The 25,527-nt window shown below is 36.0% G+C and overlaps 1 protein-coding gene across 2 annotated transcripts; it reads right to left on the reverse strand.

Moving 5' to 3' along the window:
* Window positions 1-275: 275 nt before the first annotated feature.
* Window positions 276-24,750, reverse strand: LOC102406330 (alpha-amylase 2B). 2 transcript variants are annotated; one of them, XM_006050158.4, is made up of 11 exons: window positions 24,442-24,750; window positions 13,074-13,287; window positions 12,592-12,738; window positions 9,970-10,167; window positions 9,345-9,575; window positions 8,391-8,524; window positions 5,525-5,647; window positions 5,332-5,431; window positions 2,476-2,594; window positions 2,244-2,369; window positions 276-906 (listed from the first exon to the last, which is right to left on the reverse strand). In XM_006050158.4, exons 2-11 carry the CDS (start codon window positions 13,239-13,241, stop codon window positions 717-719), a joined length of 1,536 nt encoding a protein of 511 aa, XP_006050220.4. In that variant the 5' UTR covers window positions 13,242-13,287; window positions 24,442-24,750; the 3' UTR covers window positions 276-716. The 2 variants fall into 2 exon arrangements, with proteins under 2 accessions (XP_006050220.4, XP_006050221.4); XM_006050159.4 differs by lacking the exon at window positions 24,442-24,750 and adding an exon at window positions 24,227-24,365.
* Between the last annotated feature and the right edge of the window lie 777 nt (window positions 24,751-25,527).

Here is a 25,527-nt window from a genome sequence, read left to right on the forward strand (position 1 = left end):
AAACCCTAGATGAGAGACTTAACAAATTCCAAACTTACAATCAAAGTGAAGGAGAATAAATAGCTAAAAGATCAGGAAGAAAATCTGAGTATAGGGTGCCATGAAAGCCCTACCTAAACATACATCCACATTAGGGGTTAAGAGATGGAGCAAAAGCCATACAACATCATCATGTTAAAGCTATTAACATGAAAGGGAAAGAAAAAGAAGAAAGAATATAAAGTAGGAGAAGATACCTGTGAGCTCAAGAGAATTAAGAATTATAGACTACATAATTTATTTTATTTTTTTAATTTCTTAACCATGAAAGGGTCTTTATATTGTGAAAAATACCCGTGTTATACTTGTATGACTGTATGGGAATCATCATTAAATAAGCTATGCTGTGCTGCTGTTAGAAACATTTTATGTAAGAAATACAGATATGGATTAAAGATACATAGCTGGGCAAATGGTGTTAATGGCAACAAACATATTTTTCAACATGCCTTTCTGAGTTTTTAGAAATTATTTTGAGAAATAATGAGAATCTTCTAAAACGAAACAAAATGTTGATTGTACTTATAATTATCATTTTTTATGCTTTTCTGAGTTGTTCAAGTTGATTATTATAGCTTTTACCAAAATTAATGAATCATGAAAAGTTACATATTACATATATAATAAAAGAAACTTTATTTCTCTGGGCATATATATACATATATTTAATTTAAATTTTATAATTTAGATTCAGTATGAATTGCAATAAATGGATCCTCAGCAGAGTTACTAATTGAAAAATAAGCATTACCATCACAAGAAACATTGATTTCAATTCCTGTACAATTGTCACCAATTTTATCTCCAGAAATAACATCACAATATGTACCAGGAGGAAGACCAGTTTGCAAAGTTGCAGATAATGCCCTGTAAAAATGAAATTTAAGATTTAACTTGAATTCTCCACAAGTAAAATCAAGATTAGAGACTGTCTCTAAAATAGTTTAACTGTGTGCTATAGAACTCTAAGCAGTCAAGATCGCAATTAAAATAAAATTCAAACACAAAGACCTCTTCAGTGGATGTAACTAGTTTTATCAGAGCCAACAAAATTCTTATAGAGGACTTCAGAGTTTCTTAGTCAATAATAAATTTTATAGAAAAAAAATAAGTTTGAAGAGTATCAGTGAAGATTTGAGTGACTTATGTTCCTTAGAGAAAATTACTACCTTTGGTAAACACAAATATTTTTAATTTGCCTTTGTCTGAACTTAAGAATATACTTATTACTTTCAAGAATTTAAATTTGATTATTTCTTCAAAAAAATTTTTAAGAAGTTAAAATAAATTGAGGTTGCAGATAAAAATAATCTCACATTTCTATGAAGAAGTATACAGTTTCAAAATATAAAGATGTCTCATAAACTTGTATCTCCCATCTACAAAAGACAAACATACAAAAGACAGACATACAAAAGACAGACATCAAAGGACTAGCAATGAATTCTTGGGGAAGATAAGTATATACTTTATTTATTTTTTTGTCAGTGAAATATATGTCGGCCTAGAGTGGGCTAAGAACAGTGGAAGTTGGCCTTGGATTAAGACATTGTAACTGCTTGCAAAGAGGTCTTCTGAGCTATAGTTCTATAAGGGAAACAGTATGCTGGAGGTAGAGAATTATAAGTATCATAAATGAAAATCAGTATGAGATGTCTCAGAACTAAAACTCAAAAGTCTCCTGAGGTGATTAAATGACCTTTATATGTATTATATGTATTCATTATATATATGCTTTAAAAAGTATTTGTCACAAAGAGACAGGAAAGTGAAAAAGAAGACCAAAAAACCAGATAGTAAAGTAGGTGAAAAAAAGTTATAGAAAAAGATATTTCAGACTAGAGGGAACATTTTCCCATTATTGATTTAAAATCCCTAGAAGACATTCTTCTAGAAATTTCACAAAGTTTTTATTAACTATGCTGTGCACTTTATATGAGGGGCATATACATGTGCATCATATCTACCAAAGATAAGCAAGAGTGCACAAAAAATAACTCCACTTAGAAAAGAAAGTACTTATAAACAGAGGTCAAAAGAATAAGAGTCATCATCATCATTTTTCTTCTGGCCTTTTCTGATCATTATGTTTTCTTAATCTGCCATCTAAAGAATTTTTCAGAGATGAAAAAAGTAAATGAGCAGGAAAAGAATAAACCAATAATATTAGCATAAAATATCATTTTTAACTGATATTTACTTACCAGTCATCATTGTTGAAAACAATGAATCCTTTGTTTCCTCTTCCAAAAGCTACTTGGTTACTACCATTATCCCACCAGTTTGTAAAAGGTTGTCCATCAACCACATTACGGAATATAACCATGTTCCTAAAAAAAAAAGAGCATGTGAAATAATGATGAATGCTTCAATAGTTTAAAACAAAATGTTAAGAAAGTTTATTATTAGAGGATATGTCTAAATAAGTATTCCTACCTTATTTGACGCCATCGATGTTCACAGACCCAGCCATTGCCACAAGTAGTATCTGGATTAATAGTAACTTCTTTAATTACTCCATTATTATTTGGTGGCCCGACCCAATCATTAACATCCTCAATTAGCAAAAAAAAAAAAAAAAAAAAATCACTTTTAAAAGCTCAATTTTTTTTTAATTGGAGGAAAACTGCTTTACAATGTTGTGTTGGCTTCTGCTGCATAAAAATATGAATCAGCCACAAGTATACACATGCCTCCTCCCTCCTGAATGCCCTACTCTCCAATACCACCCTTCCACATTGTCACAGAGCAGTAGGTTGAGCTCCCTTAATAATACAGCAACTTCCCACTAGCTATTTTACATATGGTGATGTATGTTTCAATGTTACTCTCAATTTTCCATCCCTCCTTCCCCTGCAGTGTCCACAAGTCTCTTCTCTATGTCTAAGTCTCTTCCTACCCTGCAAATAGGTTCAAAAATACCATTTTTCTAGATTCTACATATATGCATTAATATATCTATTTTTCTCTGACTTACTTCACTGTATATAACAGGCTCTAGGTTCATCCATCTCACTTTAACTCACTCAAATTCATTCCTTTTTATGTCTGAGCAATATTCTATTGGGTATATGTATCACAACTTTATCCATTCATCTGTCACTGGACATCTAGGTTGCTTCCATGTCCTGTCTATTGTAAATAGGGCTGCTATGAACATTGGGGTACATGTGTATTTTTTAATAATGGTTTTCTCAGGGTATATGCCCAGTAGTGGGATTGCTGGGTCATATGATAATTTTATTCCTAATTTTTAAAGAAATCTCTATACTGTTCTCCATAGTTACTGTATCAATTTACATTCCTACCAACAGTGCAAGCAGGTTCCCTTTTCTCCACATCCTCTCCTGCATTCAATTATAGGTCTTTCTTTTGGTGATGACCATTCTGACTGATGTGAGGTGATACCTCATTGTAGTTTTGATTTGCATTTCTTTAATAATGAGTGATGTTGAGCATCTTTTCATGTGTTTACTGGCCATCTGTATGTGTTCTCTAGAGAAATGTCTGTTTAGGTCTTCTGTCCCCCCCACCTTTTTTTATTGAGTTATTTGTTCTTCTGATATTGAGCTTCATGAGCTGCTTGTGTATTTTAGGGATTAATCCTCTGTCAGTTGCTTCATTTGCTATTATTTTCTCCCATTCTGAGGGCTGTCTTTTCATCTTGTTTATAGTTTCCTTTGCTGTGCAAAAACTTTTAAGTTTGATTAGGTGCCATTTTTTAATTTTTGTTTTTATTTCCATTACTCTAGGAGGTGGGTCAAAGAGGATCTCGCTGTGATTTACGTCAGTGTTCTGCCTATGTTTTCCTCCAAGAGTTTTATAGTTTCTGGCCTTACATTTAGGTCTTTAATCCATTTTGAGTTTATTTTTGAATGGTGTTAGGAAGTGGTCTAATTTCGTTCTTTTACATGTAGTTATCCAGTTTTCCCAGCACCATTTATTGATAATAGCTTACATTTTTAACATTACATGTGTCCTTATTTTTACCATCTGAGCCGCTCATTTAGTACACCAAACCCAATCTGTCCTATTTGTGTCTTTGTAGTGTCTTCATTTACTATCCAACTTGCTCAGTATTTTTACTGAATTTCTCTTATCCCTAACTTTTCATTCTCTAGTGCCGTATTTCAAACAAGGGAATGATTTTTTTTTTAACCCTCTCATTATCTTTCCAAGCAATTACAATGACTTTTCAATATCACTATTGGAAGTGAGTATAATGTCATTGAAATGGCAAGGAATTTATTGTTAGAAAAAGCAAGATTTAAAGACTTATTCTTAGGTTCTATTACTAAGAATAAGTAACAGGTTCTGTTACTACTAACAAGGAAAACTTAGTTAATACACATAACTTCTGTGCCTCACTTTCCTCTTCTATAAAATGAAGATATGACTTAGTTTCTATAAAAATTGAATAAGATATATAAAAATGCTTTACAGATGATAATTGCTAAATACATATTATTTTATTTCATTCTCCTTTTTTCAATAAATATATTAATCAAAATATAATAATATCCTTTTCTAAACTGACCAAATTTCTGACTGGTACTTTCAAAGATAATCATAGGAAAAGACAGATTATGTCAAGGAAGGTTATCAATATCTGTCTTAAATCATATGGTATGATGAATGATGGATAAAACTAAGAGTTGTTTGCATGCAGAAGTCTTGAAAAAGCCTTGCAAATGTTATGGAAAAAGGGAAATGAACATATGCCATGACTCCTGACATCAGAAATAAAAAAAAGACTAATTGTAGTGGAAATTATAAGTTGGGTCAATATAAAGGAACACCTAAATATTAAGGCTGTTAAGAATAGAATGAGTTGCTGTAAAAAGTAGTAGTGGACTTCTAAACTTGAAAAGGACCTACTAGAAATTAGAGAAATATCTATCTGAAGAGAATTTTCCCCTTGAGGTATGAAGTTGCTGTATGATGCTACATTTGAAATCTCCAGTTTGAAAAGTAAACTTCACTAAATTTCCAAGTACCTTAATATACATTTTACTCACTGTATCCTTATTTTTAAGGGGTATTTTTTTTGTAGGCCAGTTGGCTGAGAGTGTATATTTGTTATAATTTGAAACAACCTACATACTCTGTCAACAGAGATCAATTCATTTTTGATTTTTAAATATCCACTGCATTGTTAAAAGAGCACTATATCAGATTTACACTTAATAAATATTTGATAAACTAGTGAATGTAATAGCATCATGAGAAATTAAACCAAAATTAATTTTTTTTGTTTGAGAAAAAGATATTTTGGACAGCACCAAAACTCACTTTTCCATTCTCAAAATGTCTTGGCCAATGGTAGCTTGACATTACTCGTGTAAATCCATAGGGATGAGCGAGCATAAATCCAACTCCCATTTTGTACAGTCTAGAAGGCATAAAATTATAACATTATAGAAGAAAATAATATTTTTAACATCATTAAAATGTAGGTTTAAAAATGGAGAACTTTGTTTCTTACCTAGCATCCCAGAATGTAAGAATAGATGCTCCCCCAGCTCCATGTCCTCGCTGATTGTCATGGTTGTCAACAAAGACAAGTGCCCTGTCAGAAGGCATGAAACCCCAGCCTTCTCCCCAGTTCCTATTAAAAAACAAATCTTAAAAACACATATATGTATTCTTTTACAATGACTTTAGAGTAACCTAAATGTGTATTCCTTTCACTATAGCACCCTGTAATGAAATGCTCTTTCTAATTAAACGATTATTCTCAAGGCTTTTAAAATATAATATATATAGATATATTGGGTTGGCTAAAAGTTGCATTTGGTTTTTGCCATTAGATGGCTCTAGTAGTGCTTAGTTATCTTTCAACTGAAACAACTTAGTTAGATTGTGTTGTGACAGCTGTCATAGCAGTATGCATTTAAAAAAAAAATCAAAATTGGTGAGTTTTTGTTAGCCATTTTAATATTAATGATGCAGATAAAAAGCAGCATTTTCGGCATACCATGCTTCATTACAGTCATGTCCGACTCTTAGAGACCCCATGGACTATACAGGCCAGGGAATTCTCTAGACCAGAATACTGGAGTAGGTAGCCTTTCCCTTCTCCAGGGGATCTTCCCAACATAGTGATCGAACCCAGGTCTTCCGCATTGCAGGCAGATTCTTTACCAGCTGAGTCACAAGGGAAGCCCAAGAATACTGGAGTGGGTAGCCTATCCCCTCTCCAGCAGATCTTCCCAATCCAGAAATCGAATTGGGGTCTCCTGCATTGCAGGCGGATTCTTTACCAACTGAGCTATCAGCGAAGCCCACTATTTCAAGAAACATTCAATGCAACTGAAATGCAAAAGGAGGAGGCAGTGGCACCCCACTCCAGTACTCTTGCCTGGAAAATCCCATGGGTGGAGGAGCCTGGTAGGCTGCAGTCCATGGGGTCGCTAAGAGTTGGACACGACTGAGCGACTTCACTTTCACTTTTCACTTTCGTGCATTGGAGGAGGAAATGGCAACCCACTTCAGTGTTCTTGCCTGGAGAATCCCAGGGACAGAGGAGCCCGGTGGGCTGCCGTCTCTGGGGTCACACAGAGTCGGACACGACTAAAGTGACGCAGCAGCAGCAGAAATGCAAAAAACGATTTGAGCAGGTTATGGAGAAGGCACCGTTACTGATTGATTGTGCCAAAAGTGCAAATTTTTGTGAAGTTTTACAAAGTTTCTTTTTTTTTTCCCAAGATTTAATGTACATTTATTCTTAACATGTGGAACATATAAAGATTTTATACTGAATAAATGATATTCATTAAGCCAGAGGAAAAGGAGGAATTTACATCGGTTTTTTTTTTTAAACTACATTATCTTCATGTTTGCAATTCCACACTAGATGATCTACCATGGTCTAGTAGACCAGATGAAGTTTATAGTAATCAAATTGAGACACTTTTGAGAGCAATCAATGTTATACCACACATGTGATAGCCAGCCAACACATTCAAAATACCCAAATCAGGAATTGAAAATCATTTGTACCAACATGGTTAGGTTAATCGCTTTGATATTTGGGTTCCACATAGTTAAGTGGGGAAAAAAAACTTCTTGACTATATTTCTGCATGCAGTTCTCTAATTAAACATAAATAAAAAATTCCATTTTAAAAACAAAACTGCCAGAAAGAAAAACACCAATACAGTATACTAACGCATACATATGGAATTTAGAAAGATGGTAACGACAACCCCGTATGCGAGACAGCAAAAGAGACACAGACGTATAGAACAGTCTTTTGGACTCTGTGGGAGAGGGAGAGGGGGATGATTTGGGAGAATGGCATTAAAACATGTATAATATCATATAAGAAATGAATCGCCAGTCCAGGTTTGATGCAGGATAAAAGAAGCTTGGGGCTGGTGCACTGGGATGACCTAGAGGGATGGTATGGAGAGGGAGGTGGGAGGGGGTTCAGAATGGGGAACACGTGTACACCCATGGTGGATGCATGTTGATGTATGGCAAAACCAATAGAATATTGTAAAGTAAAAAAAAAAAAAATAATAATAATAAAATAAAATTTAATTAAAAAAATAAATAAAAACAAAACTGCAACAAAGAATGAAAAGTAGATACTGTATAATAGATAAAATTATGAAGTTGCCAGGCAGAAGACAGTGGAACTAAATGGTGAATATGTTGTTCAATAAAATTCTTGGTAAAAATGAAAAATGTGTCTTTTTTGATACTTAAAAACTGAAAGAACCTCAATTTTATCTAGGAATATATTCCATGCATGTATATATGTAGGAATTACTTAAATTACATTCATGTTACAGGTATAAGATTTTTGTTATAAAACATATTTTAAAATTTTCAGTATATTATAATTTAGATGGGCTTTAGAAGGACCAACATCCACTATCATACTATACAGATGAGAAACTGGGTTTAAATAAGCCTTCAATATTATATTGTTATAATGTTAATATTTGAAATCAATTAGTTGATTAATATATGTAATTCTATAGCATGGCTTCATTGTAGGAAGCCATTCATAAATTATAGAATCATTTTAACAATAACCTGGGCTTGAAAATTATATGCAAACATTAGTCAAATCTAGTAGAGTCATATTGAAATCTCTAGATCAAAATCACAGATTAAAATCTCTAGATTATGCTTTGGATCTCAAAAAGCACCTCTTTGTGATTGACATTCTAAATAATAATGATGATCCCTTAGCAGTTAGGGAAGTATAACACTTGTTATTAGTAAATGAATCCTTGAAAGTTGTCTAAATAAAATGTATTAAGAAGAAAACTCATGCTGGGGTAATATAACAAATAAATCTGTGAAATAATTCAAAGGATAAATCATATTTCATTTACTTTAAGTAAGCCATCTTCTCTCCACTCCACTTGCGTAGAACTGTGCCTAGTTTTGCACCATACTTAAATTCTGTCACACGGCCATTTCCAAAGTACTCACTGCTTGTAATTGTCTCACCACCCACATCAATTACCTCATAGAAATGAAGAAAAAAATATCATTTAAGAAAGAATTTTAACTAATAAGTTAAAATTATATAGAAAATAGCTTTATACTATTTTTATGAAATGCCCCAAATAGTTTTCCTTATATCAAAATTCTTATTTTTCTTTGCTAAAATATATACTACAATATTAAAAGGAGCATGACAAAGTAACCTGTTGTCCTGTGAGAATGCTGTCCAAATTAGTTTTATTCATAAATGATAAAAGTAGCTCATATTTATATAGCACTTAATGTCTGGCTGACAATATTTCTCAGTGTTTGATAAATATTACCTCTTTAATTCTCCAAATAATATAAAGATATAACCATTATCATTATTCTTTTTGATAAATTTTGAAAAAATTGCTCCTCAGGTTGATCAATTTACTATACATCTAAATAGTGCTCTAGCCAAGATTTAAAGTCAGATAACCTGTCTTAAGACAATTACTATATTATTATCTGTCTTCTATAATGACTTCTGGGGACATTATATGACATAGAGATTTTTGCAACCTATATAAATTATCAGAACTTGCATAAAAAACCTCTTATGACAAACATACAGTCTCTGAATAAAAGGAGGTTAAGGAACACTCTTCTATATAAATGATTCATCCATTAATCTACAGAAACTGTGTTTTTAATGAAATCTGCCATTTATTTTCTGATAAATTATTGATGAATACTGATGATGAATTATACTCTGATAAATAATAAATGGTATTATTTTATATGGACACGATCCATAGAGTTGCAAAGAGTCAGATACGACTGAAGTGACTTAGCATACACATGTATTGACATACCTCCTGGTAAATGAAAGGTCTACTTCCTTCAGGGAACCAGCTTGTGTTTAGATTATGCAGTTTATCCAAAACTGCCTTTATGTCTCCAGGCCACATGTGCTTAGAAGCATCAATTCGGAACCCTGCTACACCAATGTCAATGAGTCGGTTTAGATATTCAGCAACTGTGGAGCGCACGTAATCTTTCACCAATGCAAGATCAAGAAGACCAACCAGACGACAATCTCTGACCTACAGAAGTAAAACTTTGTGATTGATCCTTGGAACATCACCTCCACCTGAGAATCCATTTAATTATTTTCATTTATTCATTAATATTAATAGATATTTCTATAGTGCCTTCTTTGCACTGGTCTCTTAAGTTACTGACATCCTACTATGGACATACCTTAGAAATAGTTTTCATTATAAAAATGGAGAATGTAGAAAATGCAGTGGATGACGTTTTTCATTGTGAAAAATTAGATTTCAGAAAATGTTTTAAATATTGATTTGAAATTATTATTTTTAACAGTCAGACTTGGAATCTTGTTTTCCTAAACAATCTAAACTAACATTTAAAATGGAGATCAGTAAACTACATGTGGATAATAAAAAGCATAGATAACTCATTTTTTCTAAGTACCTGATAAGCAACATTATAGCTCTTAATTTCTCCATTTCCAGTTTTACATTTTCCATCATTAAAATCCCATCCAGAGTATGGGACTGCTGGGAAATCCCTAGTTCCAGGGTTGAAGTAACTTCCACAAGTACTGCTTGTTCCCGCACTCACACCACTTCCAGTCATATGATTAATTACAGCATCCACATAAATGCGAACCTGAAAGAAAAATTTCTATTTCAGTTTGGCTTACAGAGAGGTAGAAATTTATATTATTATTTAGAGTTTATAGCACATTGATGACACTCCAAAATATTTGTTATTTTATAACTTACCATCTTAGAAAAGCAACAGTCAAGTATAAAAGAAAGCATTGTGAACTGAAGCCCTACATGCATTCCAGCCACTTGGTCAAATGGCTCAAGCAGTAAAGAACCTGCCTGCAATGCAGGAGATGCAGGAGACATGAGATCAATCCCTGGGTCAGAGAAGATCCCCTGGAGAAGGAAATGGTAACCCACTCCTGCCGGGAGCCGGCATATTGCATATTGAGTGAGGATCTGTAATAGCTCAACTGGAATTCTATCACTGCCTGGAGCCAGCATGAGGCACTCCGCCCATGACAAAGGTCATGAGGAAGGAGGCTCGGCATACGCAAAGGCGGGATCGAGCCTCAGGAGTCCCCCTGGAAATTCTCGAGCATCTACCCCCAAAACCAGAGCCTGCCTACTTTCTGCTTTGTGCTTTCACCTACACCTCTGACTTTACGGGGGGCTGTCTCCCACTACCTCTCTCTGAAAAAAGAGTTAGCTTACAGCTCCAGTTAATAATTCCTGGGTGTGACAGTGTTTAACCTACAAACTCCTTTGGAAATCCTCTAGCCTGCCTGAATAGGTTTGTCCAGCCACATGTGATTGCTCACAGCCTCCCAACTGTGAGAGGCACAAGATGCTTTAAACCTTCTAAAAACAGGTTCTTTAGAAAAGTTAGAAAATTATTAGTATAAGTGTAATGGGCTGATTAGAAATCGTATTGGTGAAGGGTTTTTCATTTGTTGAGCCAATGTTTACTGCTAAGTCTCCACATCCCCTGCCCTTATACACATTAATGAATATATAGAAGACATAAGTATTAACCTTTGATATTAATCACGTTAGACCTTAGGCTAAGTAAATTCTTTCCTTAACTAAAACCCACTACACCCTCACCCTATAGGAATGTAACTTTATTTGGGTGGCGTCTGTTTTAAGAATAATCACCCCTGGAGAAATAAGTGTCCTGGTTGACTGACCGCTGTCACAAGGAGAGGGTCGTAAATTGTCAGCAGGCCCCCCGGCCAGAAGATGATGTAACACCCCTAAGACCTCTGTATACATTTGTATGAAGCACCTGACTTTGATAAAAGTCAGGACTGCTGACCCCGCGTGACTTTTGCATAACATCTCAGTGTATAAAAGTAGACCATGGAAAATAAAGAATTGGGATCAGTTCCTCGAAAGACTGGTCTCCCCATGTCTCTCTCTCTCTCACTCTGGTTGAGTCTCCATCTGGAGCGCGGAACCCACCATGCTTACTAATTATGCCTGGGCTTCTAAGATCCGACCGGGGAGGCCTCAGTGTCTCCTCTCCTTCGGGAGAACGGAAGGACGCCTGCGGCCTACGTAAGTGGTGCAAGCTTCTTGTCTTGAAGTTTTATTGGTCCCCCGCGTAAACCAAGCTACTCAGCCTCTTTTCTCCACTGAATTTTCCTACTGAGCTATCCTTATTCCATTACTCTTTATATCCTTAATTAACGTTTAATTAAGGAGTTGTTTCCTGACCCTCGCCTAGCCGTCTCTCCTTCGAATACCCTGGATCAGCTGGGGCTGGACCCCGGCACACTCCAGTATTCTTGCCTGGAAAATTCCATGGACCATGGAGACTGGCGGGCTATAGTCCATAGGCTTGCAACGGGTCAGACATGACTGCGTAAGTGCTGAGTATGATAAATTAAATGAACCCCAAACTACCAAAACTATGAAAAAAATGCAAAGACACTATTATTGGCAGGAGATCAGAATCAGTTGAGGCAGGAGAGATTATTGATTTTTGAAATTACATGGGTCATCCTAAAAAACAGAAGCCAGCCTCTAGTATCTATTTAGGATCAGAAGAAATAAAATTAGGTATTGTCTTTCATTATCCTCCTTATCAAAGAGAAAATAATTACATATCATCATAAAACCTGTGGGAAGGAAGACCTGGGATTATGGGTGGAGAAACAAGCCACATGAACCTATCAGTAAATATTATAAGTAGAATTTCCTATTCAAAACTGGAAAAGTATTTCTGATGAATGTGTACAGAAAAAGGGGTTAAAACTTGCTATTTTGCTTTAAGCTTGTGGCCTTAAACTTTTCCTTCATCTTCTTTAGTGGACAAATGGCATATATACAAATAATTACAAAAGCTGAATATTAGGTAACAACTAAATTTTATATTTTTAAAATATAAAATTAAAAAAATATAAAATTTATTTGTAGCTAAAGTATGAAGTAAAATTTCAAAATATATGAAAATTATTCTGCTTAAAAGGAACAAGAGGCAAGAGAGATAAATTATTTTTCTATAAAATATGTTTAAAGAAAACTTTAATTCACTTACACCAACATTGTTACATCTAGTCACCATGTCTTTGAATTCACTTTCATTTCCTGATCTTGTACATAACTTGTAGCTAACTGGTTGGTATCTTTCCCACCAAGGTCTTGAAGGGTCAGTAATCACAGCATTTTCACTGGGTGGGGAGATCTACAAATAAAACAAGCTTAATAAGTATCAAATTATGGCTTACTTTATATCATTGAATATTTTAGAAACTAATCAATAGTCTAAAATTACTTCTGAATCTTTGTATTTGCAGCTACATTTCTTTGCAACTATTGAATATCCTGGTGAAAAAAATTATCTTAGAAATAAAACAAAGTCGCCAACAATTTCAATTTTTTTTTTCCCTCAGAAAACTGTTTTACTTAGAGTACTTTAATTGTGAAGTAAAATGTGGTCCCAGCTTTCAGACACAGAAGTTACTACCACTTACTCTCAGCATAGCAAAGTCTGCAACTTATACAATGAACAATACTCACCTGAACCCCTCCAAATCCTTTGGGGGCTAAGTATCGCTCACATTCAAGAGCAATATCGACCCAGCGCCACTCAAACAGATGGACAATAGATGTCCGTCCAGTTTTGGTGTGTGGGGCATACTGAGCCCAGCAGAACACAATGACTGAAAGCAACAGAAAGAACTTCATTTTGCATTGAAGTTGTCAGTGTTCTTTCCAGCAACTATCTATATTCCTGTAAGAAGAATATTTTACAAAGTAAATGTTAACATGAATAAACACTTGGACCACAGACTCTTTATTCATAATCTGAAGAGAACTATTAATAATAACATTAAACAGATGAAGAACATCCATAAAATCTCATAGGAATACCACCTAAATCAGCAGTCACCAACATTTTTGGAACCAGGGTCTTGTTTCATGGAAGACAATTTTTCCACGGCTACCAGGGGTGGGGGATGGTACAGGTGGTAATTCGAGTGTTGGGAGCAATGGGGAGTGGCAGATGAAGCCTTGTTGGCTCATAAGCTGCACACACCTCTTGCTATGAGACCCAGTTCCTAATAGGTCATGGACTGGTACTGGTACTGGTCCATGGCTGGGAGTTTGGAGAGTCGTGATTTAAATGACCTTTTATAACAATGTTTTCCTTATTGAGAGAATATTAAAATATATATAAAGTTCATAATCATGCATTACTTAGCTAGGATTAGACCTTATTTCTGAAGTCCTTTATTAATAGAAGGAAAAAACAATTGGAGTCAACTGATTTCACAGTCAAAATATTGCAAATATTCATAACATTTCAGTTTCAAAAAACAAAACAAAACAAAAACAGACTATTCAATTCCATTCTGGTTTTACCCTCAACCAAAAATTGTAATCATTTAACTTTCTGCACCAAGATTTAAGAAACCACTTCGAAGATGAATGACCATGAATTGAGGAAACAGACCTTCCTTCCTCCCCTCTTCATCAAATCCTGTGCTTAATGCATTGGCTGTAGCAGTAGAGTGTGGCTTTTTTCCCCCTCTTATTTCTTATAACCAAGTATCTCTTATACATGATAAAACACTGTTAATAAATTCACATCCATTTTCCTTCTTAATATACATGAAATTCTACTAGACAGAATATAGTACAGGTGGAAAAAAGTTAATCTAGTCATTCAACAAGCATTAACTAAGTGTCTGTTTTTTTGCTAAGAACATGGATAATATTCAGGATACAGTGATGAACAAGACAGACAAGATACTGTTCTCGAGCAACTTACATTATAGTGGAAAAGAAAGAACATACATGAGTAGATAATAATAATAGTAAAACAATGTAAGATGGCAATAAGAACTAGTATTAAATAACAGTGTAATAAAATAGAAAATGACTTCACCATCAGTGTATTTTAGACTGAATAGTCAGGGAAGGTACCTTTGACAAAGTGATTTTCAGGTAGAATTTGAAAGATTAGAAGAAGGCAATTATTTTAAGATCAGAAAAAGAGTAATCTAGTTAGAAGAAAGTGCAATAGTAAAAGCCCAAAGTAGGAAAAAGCTAAGAATACTCAAATGACACTAAAAAGATAAAATAAAATAAATAAAGGTCAGTGCAACTAAAGCAGGTGGCAAAGCGGAAAGGAAAACAAGATGAGGTCAAGAGAAATAGGCCAGATCATGTAGGGCCCTATGGAATATAATGAAAGAGAAGGCCACTGAGGGTCAAATAAAGGGACCTAAAAGATTCTGATTAGCTTTTAAAAATAATTAGTGCTCTGCTGTGAAGAAAGTAGCTTATAGGAAGACAAGAATAGAGGCAAACAGATCAGTAGGCTTTTTCAGTGGTCTAGGAAAGAAGTAAATGGTTTGGACTGGGGCAAAAGGCAATAGGTTTACAGATAGATTGGAGCTCAAGAATAAGGGAAAGAGACAAACTAAAGAAGTGGGTATTTGGTGACACCATTTACTAAGATGAGGAAAAATGAAGTACTAGCTTCGTGGAGGAAATACCAAGAGCACTCTATGAATCCTAATGCTCTGCTTCAGTCCTTTCTCCAACCCACTTTGTGAATAATCTCTATGTTCAAATTTTTAAAAAAATTATTATTTAGTTCAAGCTGCTGTAACAAGAATACCATAGACTGGATGGCTTATAATTAAATGTTTATTTCTCACATTCGTGGAGTCTGGGGAACCCAAGATCAAAATATCAGAAATCCAGTGTCTGGTGAAAGCTCCCTTCCATGATCACAGATGGACATTTTCTTCTTGTATCCTCACATGGTGTAGACCATTGAGAATTTTACACTTTTTTGCTTCTTACAAGGACACTAATTCTATCAGGGGAGCTTCACTCTCATGACTTTACCTTAACATAATTACTTCCCAAAGGTGTCATTGCCTAATATCATCCCACTGAGAGGTAGCGTATCAACATCTGAATTTTGTGGTGGAGTGAAACACAAACACAGTCTCTAACACCCATCCATTGCAAAACTAAAATTCCTTTATATTTTACAAGCAACTTTATTCCTTCATGACTTTCAAGTATTTTCAAGTTCCCTTCTATCACCCTTGAATACCTAGTAACTATTCTTCCTTTCAGATGCATAAAGCATCTTTATGAAGTTTATCTTGATAGTAAGGTAGGACTATTCTCTATGATAGTTTTTGAACTTATATGATATTAATAAGTGATATTTGATTAATTCTGTAAAAAGTAAATATTTACATGGCCATGATTCTGGAACAAATTTTCTTAAGGGTAGACTTCATAGTTAATGGTCCTTGCAAAACAAATAGCATAATCAAAATGTTTGCAACATACAGACTCTAAAATTCAGGTATTGTGTAAGACACTGGTGTAGCTTGGGTCATGTCCACATTGATTTTTTTTAAAACAAATGAACATTATGTCAGAAATTGTATAATATAGTCTCTCTAATCATTGCAGAAACTTTGCACACATAAAGGAAATAAGGCTTAGAGAGACTGAACAAATTGTTCAGGCTCACATAATAAGTTACAAAGTTGAAATTTGAAAATCGTCCTAGCACAGGTCAACATTCTATGTACTACAACAAAGTTTCTCATAGAATTTTTGAGTTGTAATGTCCAATATGGTAGCCACAAGGAACACTTCACTATTAAACCCTTGAAATACGATCCCCCTCAGTCAGTCTATCCCATCAGGAAGCTTTCATAAGCCTCTAACCTTCTCCACCAGAGGGCACAAAGACTGAAAATCAAAATCACAGAAAACTAACCAATCTAGTCACAAGGACCACAGCCTTGTCTAACTCAATGAAACTATGAGCCATGCTGTGTAGGGCAACCCAAGTCAGACAGGTCATGGTGGAGAGTTCTGACAAATGTGGTCCACTGGAGAAGGGAATGGCAAGCCACTTCAATATTCTTGCCTTGAGAACCCTGTGAACAGTATGAAAGCACAAAAAGATAGGACACTGAAAGATGAACTCCCCAGGTAGGTAGGTACTCAATATGCCACTGGAGATCAGTGGAGATATAACTCCAGAAAGAATGAAGAGACAGAGCCAAAGCAAAAACAACACCCAGTTGTGGGTGTGACTGGTGATGGAAGTAAAGTCCGATGCTATAAACAGCAATACTGCATAGGAACCTGGAATGTTAGGTCCATGAATCAAGGCAAATTGGAAGTGATCAATCAGGAGATGGTAAGCGTGAACGTCAACATTTTAGGAATCAGCAAACTAAAATGGACTGGAATGGGTGAATTTAACTCAGATAACCATTATGTCTACTACTGTGGGCAAGAATCCCTTAGAAGAAATGGAGCAGCCCTCATAGCCAACAAAAGAGTCCAAAATGCAGTACTTGATGCAGTCTCAAAAATGACAGAATGATCTCTGTTCGTTTCCAAGGCAAACCATTCAATATCACAGTAATCCAAGTCTATGCCCTGACAAGTAATGATGAAGAAGCTGAATTTGAAAGGTTCTATGAAGACCTACAAGACCTTCTAAAATTAACACCCCCAAAAAGATGTCCTTTTCATTACAGGGGACTGGAATGCAAAAGTAGCAAGTCAAGAAACACCCGGAGTAACAGGAAAATTTGGCCTTGGAGTAAAGAATGAAGCTGGGCAAAGGCTAATAGAGTTTTGCCAAGAGAACGCACTGGTCATAGCAAACACCCTCTTCCAACAACACAAGAGAAGACTCTACACATGGACATCACCAAATGGTCAACACCGAAATCAGATTTATTATATTCTTTGCAGCCAAAGATGGAGAAACTCTATACAGTCAGCAAAAACAAGACCAGGAGCTGACTGTGGCTCAGATCATGAATTCCTTCTTGCCAAATTCAGACTTAAATTGAAGAAAGTACGGAAACAGTGTAAGTCAGAAATAGATTTAAGGGACTAGATCTGATAGACAGAGTGCCTGATGAACTGTGGACAAAGGTTCATGACATTGTACGGGAGACAGGGAGCAAGACCATCCCCAAGAAAAAGAAATGCAAAAGAGCAAAGTGGCTGTCTGAGGAGGCCTTACAAATAGCTGTGAAAAGAGAAGTGAAAAGCAAAGAAGAAGAGGAAAGATATACCCATTTGAATGCAGAGTTCCAAAGAATAGCAAGGAGAGATAAGAAGCCTTCTTCAGCAATCATTGCAAAGGAACAGAGGAAAACAATAGAAAGGCAAAGACCAGAGATCTTTTCAAGAATATTAGAGATACCAAGGGAACATTTAGAGAAGGCAATGGCAACCCACTCCAGTACTTTTGCCTGGAAAATCCCATGGACGGAGGAGCCTGGTAGGCTGCAGTCCATGGGGTCGCTAAGAGTCAGACACGACTGAGTGACTTCATTTTCACTTTTCACTTCCATGCATTGGAGAAGGAAATGGCAACCCACTCCAGTGTTCTTGCCTGGAGAATCCCAGGGACAGGGGAGCCTGGTAGGCTGCCATCTATGGGGTCGCACAGAGTTGGACACGACTGAAGCGACTTAGCAGCAGCAGCAGCAGCAGCAAGGGAACATTTCATGCAAAGATGGGCTTGATAAAGGACAGAAATGGCATGGACCTAACAGAAGCAGAAGATACTAAGAGGTGGCAAGAATACACAGAAGAACTGTATAAAATAGGCCTTCATGACCCAGATTTTCACGATGGTGTGATCACTGACCTAGAGCCAGACATCCTGGAATGTGAAGTCAAGTGGGCCTTAGAAAGCATCAGTGCAAACAGAATTCCAGTTGAGCTATTTCAAATCCTGAAAGATAATGCTGTGAAAGTGCTGCACTCAATATGCCAGCAAATTTGGAAAACTCAGCAGTAGCCACAGGACTGGAAAAGGTCAGTTTTCATTCCAATCCCTAAGAAAGACAATGCCAAAGGATGCTCAAACCACCACACAATTGCACTCATCTCACACACTAGCAAAATAATGCTCAAATTTCTCCAAGCCTGGCTTTAGCAATACATGAACCGTGAACTTCCAGATGTTCAAGCTGGTTTTAGAAAAGGCAGAGGAACCAGAGATCAAATTGCCAACATCCACTGGATCAGTGAGAAAGCAAGATAGTTCCAGAAAAACATCCATTTCTGCTTTATTGACTATGGCAAAGCCTTTCACTGTGTGACTCAAAACAAACTGTGGAAAATTCTGAAAGAGATGGAAATACCAGACCACCTGACCTGCCTCTTGAGAAATCTGTATGCAGGTCAGGTTAGACTGGACATGGAAAAACAGACTGGTTCCAAATAGAAAAAGGAGTTCGTCAAGGCTGTATATTGTCACCCTGCTTATTTAACTTATATGCAGAGTACATTATGAGAAACGCTGGACTGGAAGAAGCACAATCTGGAATCAAGATTGCTCAGAGAAGTATTGATAACCTCAGGTATGCAGATGACACCACCTTTATGGCAGAAAGTGAAGAACAACTAAACAGCCTCTTGATGAAGGTGAAAGAGGAGAGTGAAAAAGTTGGTTTAAAGCTCAACATTCAGAAAACAATGAATATGGCACCTGGTCCCATCCCTTGATGGCAAATAGATGGGGAAACAGTGGAAACAGTGGCTGATGTTATTTTTTGGGGCTCCAAAAACACTGCAGATGGTGACTGAAGCCATGAAATTAAAGGACGCTTACTCCTTGGAAGCAAAGTTATGATCAACCTAGACAGCATATTAAAAAGCAGAGACATTACTTTGCCAACAAAGCTCCATTTAGTCAAAGCTATGGTTTTTTCAGTAGTCATATATGGATGTGAGAGTTGGACTACAAAGAAAGTTGAGCACCGAAGAATTGATGCTTTTGAACTATGGTGTTGGAGAAGACTCTTGAGGGTCCCTTGGACTGCAAGGAGATCCAACCAGTCCATCCTAAGGTAATCAGCCCTGAATGTTCATTGGAAGGACTGATGCCGAAGCTGAAACTCCAACACTTTGGCCACCTGATGCAAGGAGCTGACTCATTTGATAAGACCCTGATGCTGGGAAAGATTGAAGGCAAGAGGAGAAGGGGACAACAGAGGATGAGGGGGTTGGACAGCATCACCAACTCAATGGACATGAGTTTGAGTAAACTCCAGGAGTTGGTGATGGATAGGGAGGCCTGGTGTGCTGCAGTCCATGGGGTTGCAAAGAGTCGGACATGACTGAGTGACTGAACTGAAACAGAAACATGTTATATATGGAAAATATACTTCAGATTTTGAAGAGTTAGTATGAAAAAGAATGTAAAAAATTTATTTGTATGATGAGATACTTTGTAATACACTGGGCTGTGCTGTGCTTAGTCACTCAGTTGCGCCTGACTCTTTGCGACCTCATGGACTATAGCCCGCCAGGCTCCTCTGTTCATGGGGATTCTCCAGGCAAGAATATTGGAGTGGGTTGCCATGCCTTCCTCCAGAGGATCTTCCTAACCCAGGGATCGTACCCCGGTCTCCCCTATTATAGGAGGATTCTTTACCATATGAGCAACCAGGGAAGCCCAATTAGGCTAGATAAAATTTTATTATTAACATTAAATCCTCTAGTTTCTTCTTATCTCTTTTAATATGGCTACTAAAATTTTTACATTACATATGTGGTTTTCATTATATTTCTATTGGACAGCACTGTTGTAGCACCTTTATCATATTAAGCCTGAGAAAGGACAAGTCCATGCACAAATACAAATAACAATAATAAAGTGAAAGACATAATCATTATTTTAAGAGACATGTGAGTAAGTGTTCTGGGATTCCATTTATAGGAAAATCCCTTGTGACTGACAGGAATAGAGGAATGTAAAATTGCCTTGCCTTATCATACTGTTCATGGGGTTCTTAACACAAGAATGCTGAAGTGGTTTGCCCAGAGAATTGATGCTTTTGAACTGTGTTGTTGTAGAAGGCTCTTGAAGTCCCTTGGGTTGCAAGGAGATCAAACCACTCAATCCTGAAAGAAGTCAGTTGTGAATATTCATTGGAAGGACTGATACTGAAGCTGAAACTCCAATACTTGGCCACTTGATGCAAAAAACTTACTCATTGGAAAAGACCCTGATGCTAGGCAAGATTGAAGGCAGTAGGAGAAGGGGATGACAGAGGATGAGATGGTTGGATGACAAAACCGACTTAATGGACAGAGTTTGAGCAAGCTCCAGGAGCTGGTGGAAGGGGAGGCCTGGTGTGCTGCAGTCCATGGGGTCACAAAGAGTCAGACACAACTGAGTGACTGAACTGAACTGACTGAAAACTGCCCTGAAGAATCAGTTTTATTTTAATGAAAAGAGATAAAGTGAAATGGTTTTTAAATAAGAAAAAAATGTGTATCAATTGTAGGAATTGGACAAGGAGAATAGCAAGTCCCTTGGACTGCAAGGAGATCCAACCAGTCCATTCTGAAGGAGATCAGCCCTGGGTGTTCTTCGGAAGGAATGATGCTAAAGCTGAAACTCCAGTACTTTGGCCACCTCATGCAAAGAGGTGACTCATTGGAAAAGACTCTGATGCTGGGAGGGATTGGGGGCAGGAGGAAAAGGGGACGACAGAGGATGAGATGGCTGGATAGCATCACTGACTTGATGGACGTGAGTTTGAGTGAACTCTGGGAGATAGTGATGGACAGGGAGGCCTGGCGTGCTGCGATTCATGGGGTCGCAAAGAGTCGGACATGACTGAGCGACTGAACTGAACTGAATATAGTTTTATAGAACATTGAATTAGAAGTGTTGGAGCAATAGGACTTAGTAAAATTATATTGAGGGTCTTGCAAAGTCAGGGAGAAGTAAGCAGACTTTTCTGAAAATTATGAGAAGCTACAGAAGGTTTTGCTTGTTTTTAAAATGGAAAGTAACATGATTAGAGTTTCTGGAGTATAGCAGATGGATTGGATTGGCAGGCAAAGAGAACTGGCAGGCAAAGATAGAAACTTATGCAGTAGTACAACAGACTAGTGATGAAAAACCTGAACTAGGATTTCAGCAGTAAAATAAAAATTGGAGACTATGTACCAATAAGTGCTACCCAATGAATGACATTTGCCAGTATCCATATTTTTGTGGAATCTCTTCCTACATAGATTATGGAGTTGGTTTATAACTTGTTTTGTCCAGAGGGATATCAGCAAACAAGATACAGACACAGTCAGAAGTTTGATTGTCATCTGTACATCTCTTGAAAATCTGAGACCATTGTGGTGCAATAACTGGGATAGAAGACCATGTGGAGAGATTTAAGTGGCCTGAGCCTTTCCAATCATGTGAGCTGACCTACCAGCTAACTGTAGTTGAATGATTGTTCCATAGCTAAATCAGTAGAACTACTTAGTCGACAAAGAGATATCTGAGATATAGTAAGTTATTATTGTTATTCAGCAATAATGAAATGATATAAAGGGGAGAGAGACAATAGATTTGTGTGTGTTAGTTGCTCAGTCGTGTTGACTCTTTGACACCATGGACTATAGCCTGCTAGGCTCTTCTGATCATAGAATTTTCCAGGCAAAATACTCGAGTGGGTTGGCATTTCCTTCTCTGGGGGACCTTATAACCCAGGGATCAAACCTGGGTCTCCCACATTGCAGGGAGATTCTTTACTGTCAGGGCCACCAGGGAAGCCCAACAATACATTTGGTGGAGATAATTCTACAAAAATGGTAGCTAATCAAATGTAGGGGAATAGAGAAAAGGAAGAATCAAAGAGGACTCTATGATTTAAAGGTTAGTGACTCTATGATTTAAAAGTTAGTAAGTAGAACAATGGCAATACTATTATTATTCATAGTGTAATCTAGAGGCAGACTTGGTTTAGGGACCCTGAAGAGTGATTATGGGATATATTGATTTACTGTATTAAAAAACACTAGATATGGAGAAAGAAGAGAGATTTGGCAGTTTTCAACAAAGAAATGATAGTTTCGGAAATGACGCACAAAATATTTAACAACTGATTTAGTACAGACGCCAACCAATCAAAACAAATGCCATTATAAGCAACTAGCATGTATAGGCCAATGCACTCTGGTGGGATTATCAGACCTGGAGAGCTAGACTCTTGAAAGTTGACAAGATACCAATACGGATGTTGAATCCAGTGTTATAGCTTTGCAGTCTATATGATGGGTCAGCTAGAAGGGAACATATAAAGTTGCCTTCAAAGTAGGGAGAGGAGTTTAATTACCAAATAAATGTTTTCAATAACAAGAAAGGAAGGAAAATTGGCAAAGAGGACAAGAAACTAATTGGATATAGATGAATATTAGAAACAGAATAGCAAAGACTGAGTAGAGAGTGGATGACATAGCACTGATGGTGATAAAGAGTTGAGAGAGAAAAAGAGCATCATTTGAACTTCACACTTGACTCAAGGTTTCAAATATTAAAATGTAATGGTTAAGAATGAGACTTTAGGAGTTACACAAAATATAGTTTAAATCCTGACCTTGACGTTTATCAGCTGTGTGATCTTAAAATTTATCTATAAACTAGAAAAAAGCAATATGTACTGCATAGAGCTGTTATGATGATTAAACTGATCAATACATGTAAAGTTGTTACACCAGTGCATGGATACAGTAAAAGCTCAATGTATCAATATTTCATTGCTGTAATGTTATTATTATATTGTTATTTTTACTTCTGATGCTATTCAACTGCTAGAAACTCATGCTCTCATCCTACTTTCACTTTTCATCTTAAATATTGTCTTTCCATTCCACTCTTCCCAAATTCTCAAGTATTTCCTACATCTCAGAGTATTTTCATATCCCCCCAGAGGAACAGATGGTGATAAGAAGAAACCAGGAATGTTTTTCACTTGTAATTTTTCCCCATTTTCTTTTCTTTTTCTTTCTCTCCAGCTTTCTCTTTTTAAACCTCTTTAGAGGTTCTGGCAGACTACATATTAGTTTTGTAAAAACTTCTCATCATTGCTTCATCAGTTATCTCTGAACTGTCCTTTAAACAACAAGCGTTTTTCACAAAGCATATAAAAATATTATTAGAATAAAGGATAACCTGCAGACACAATCTGGGGGATTTTATTAGTATTAGAGCATAGGTGGAGATATGAAAACATATAATAACTTTTACCAAGGATCAGCCATTGTCATATGTTTTCTCATGTAATCTTAATTTTCATCTAAGTTAAAGAGTTATAAACTTCAGAGCAGAGACATTAAAACAGATATTTATATCTTGAAAAGTAAATACTGCAAATTCTTGACATCTTTGGCATTAATAATAAAACAGAAAAATAAGCACTTGAAGTAGTTTTTATATCTACTTCTATTGTTATTATAGTCTACTTGCTATTATAGTCTTTCTAAAGTGGTTCTACTCAGAGAAGCTATTCACAGTAATACTAATATCAGTGCTCTGTTGCCCACACCTCATATTTCTGGATTGTTCTAAAAAGTGGAAATTTATTTTTACTTTAAAACTCTAATGGTTACTATAATTTACCAAATGACATGTCTTAGGAATTCCTAAAAAACATTAAATAGGATCTTTGATAATATTTTAACAAAGCAATATTCTTTAGGGAGCATTTATATTTGAAGTTTCAATAAAACATATCTAATGTTAAGAAGGAAAAAAGTTCTGTTTACTTAGACTTATCTACAAGGTTTATTCTCAGGATAATAAGTCACATGTAAAGATTAGAGAAATGAAGGTAAAGACAATCAAATTTACATACCACACTTATAAAATGAGAGAAACATTTTGAGCCACGGCCCAGATGCATTTCAACACAGAGTACATTTTGTGCCGCTGGATACTGAAACTTGAGTTGTCAACAAGTTTAAAATAGATTGTGAACTCTGAACGTATCAAAGCATATGACAGAAATCACTCATTTTGAGAAAAAAATGGAAGAACTATATGACACTCAAAACCATTTTAATAACTTACCACATCAACTTCCCTAAGTCAGTGGTCTCCCAAATCCATAGTTCAGTCTTTCCAATTATAAAACAACAAAATCACACAGTTCTGGTTTAGTTTTCTTTTCAGTTAGGAAAAAAAAATCTGAATTCAGGATTTTATAGATTTCCTATACTCTGCTTTTCAAGAGGTGCTCTTACAATCCTGCTCAAAGTCTCCAAATCTAATTTGTACAAAAAGTATACTCTGAGCTCCACATGACACCAGATTTGGCCACTCTCCCTCCTGCTTCCTGAGCAAACTGTTGACTTCCCTCCCCCAGCTCAGTTTGCTCCCCTGCCTCCTCTTCTAATGACACCATACCTTTTCAGTTGCTTACTTTCTATTTGTTTTCCTTTCTCATTCTCAATATCCTCTCCCAATCTCAATCAGTCTTTTTTTTCCCTGATCCATTTATATAAATCTATGGGGGGGGGGGTACTTTTTGTTAAAATAACCTTAAAGACACAGATTAGAGTATAATTGTGTCAAATTAGTTAAGTGTAAGTAGACTATAAACAAAATCTCTAAACTGGAAATCTAATTTGGAATCCAAGCTTTGCCATTTACTATGTGAAGCTTAGAGAAAACATTAAAATCTGTAGATTGCATTTAGGTCTTCATCTGAAAAATGAGAATACTAGTACTGTTGATAAATATGAAAAAATTTCAAAAAATTACAACTACCGATGTGCATCAAGTATTACTATGTGCCTTTTCCATGTATTATCACTTTGACTCCTCACAGATACATAAATTCAGCATAGAATTATGATTATACTCAGTCTTTAAAGAAGAAACCTGAGAAACTAAGAAATGGAATAATGCAGTTTGTCCATGATTATATTTTAGTAAATGTTGACACTGAAATTCAAAACCAAGTGATCTATTAATAACACTGCAGTAAGTTTTTATCACAATTCAGTCCTTTTAATCTCCCTCACTGGGTGGTTCTAAAAAATCAAACAAAAAATTATATGTGACAATATCTTAAAATATGGAAATTTCTGTTTAGTTAATATTAATATGTTCAGAAGATTATAGAAATAGTAAGAGTTATTCCAAAATTTCCTA

Source organism: Bubalus bubalis, chromosome 6, assembly GCF_019923935.1.
Source record: "Bubalus bubalis isolate 160015118507 breed Murrah chromosome 6, NDDB_SH_1, whole genome shotgun sequence".
Classification (NCBI taxonomy): Eukaryota; Metazoa; Chordata; class Mammalia; order Artiodactyla; family Bovidae; genus Bubalus; species Bubalus bubalis.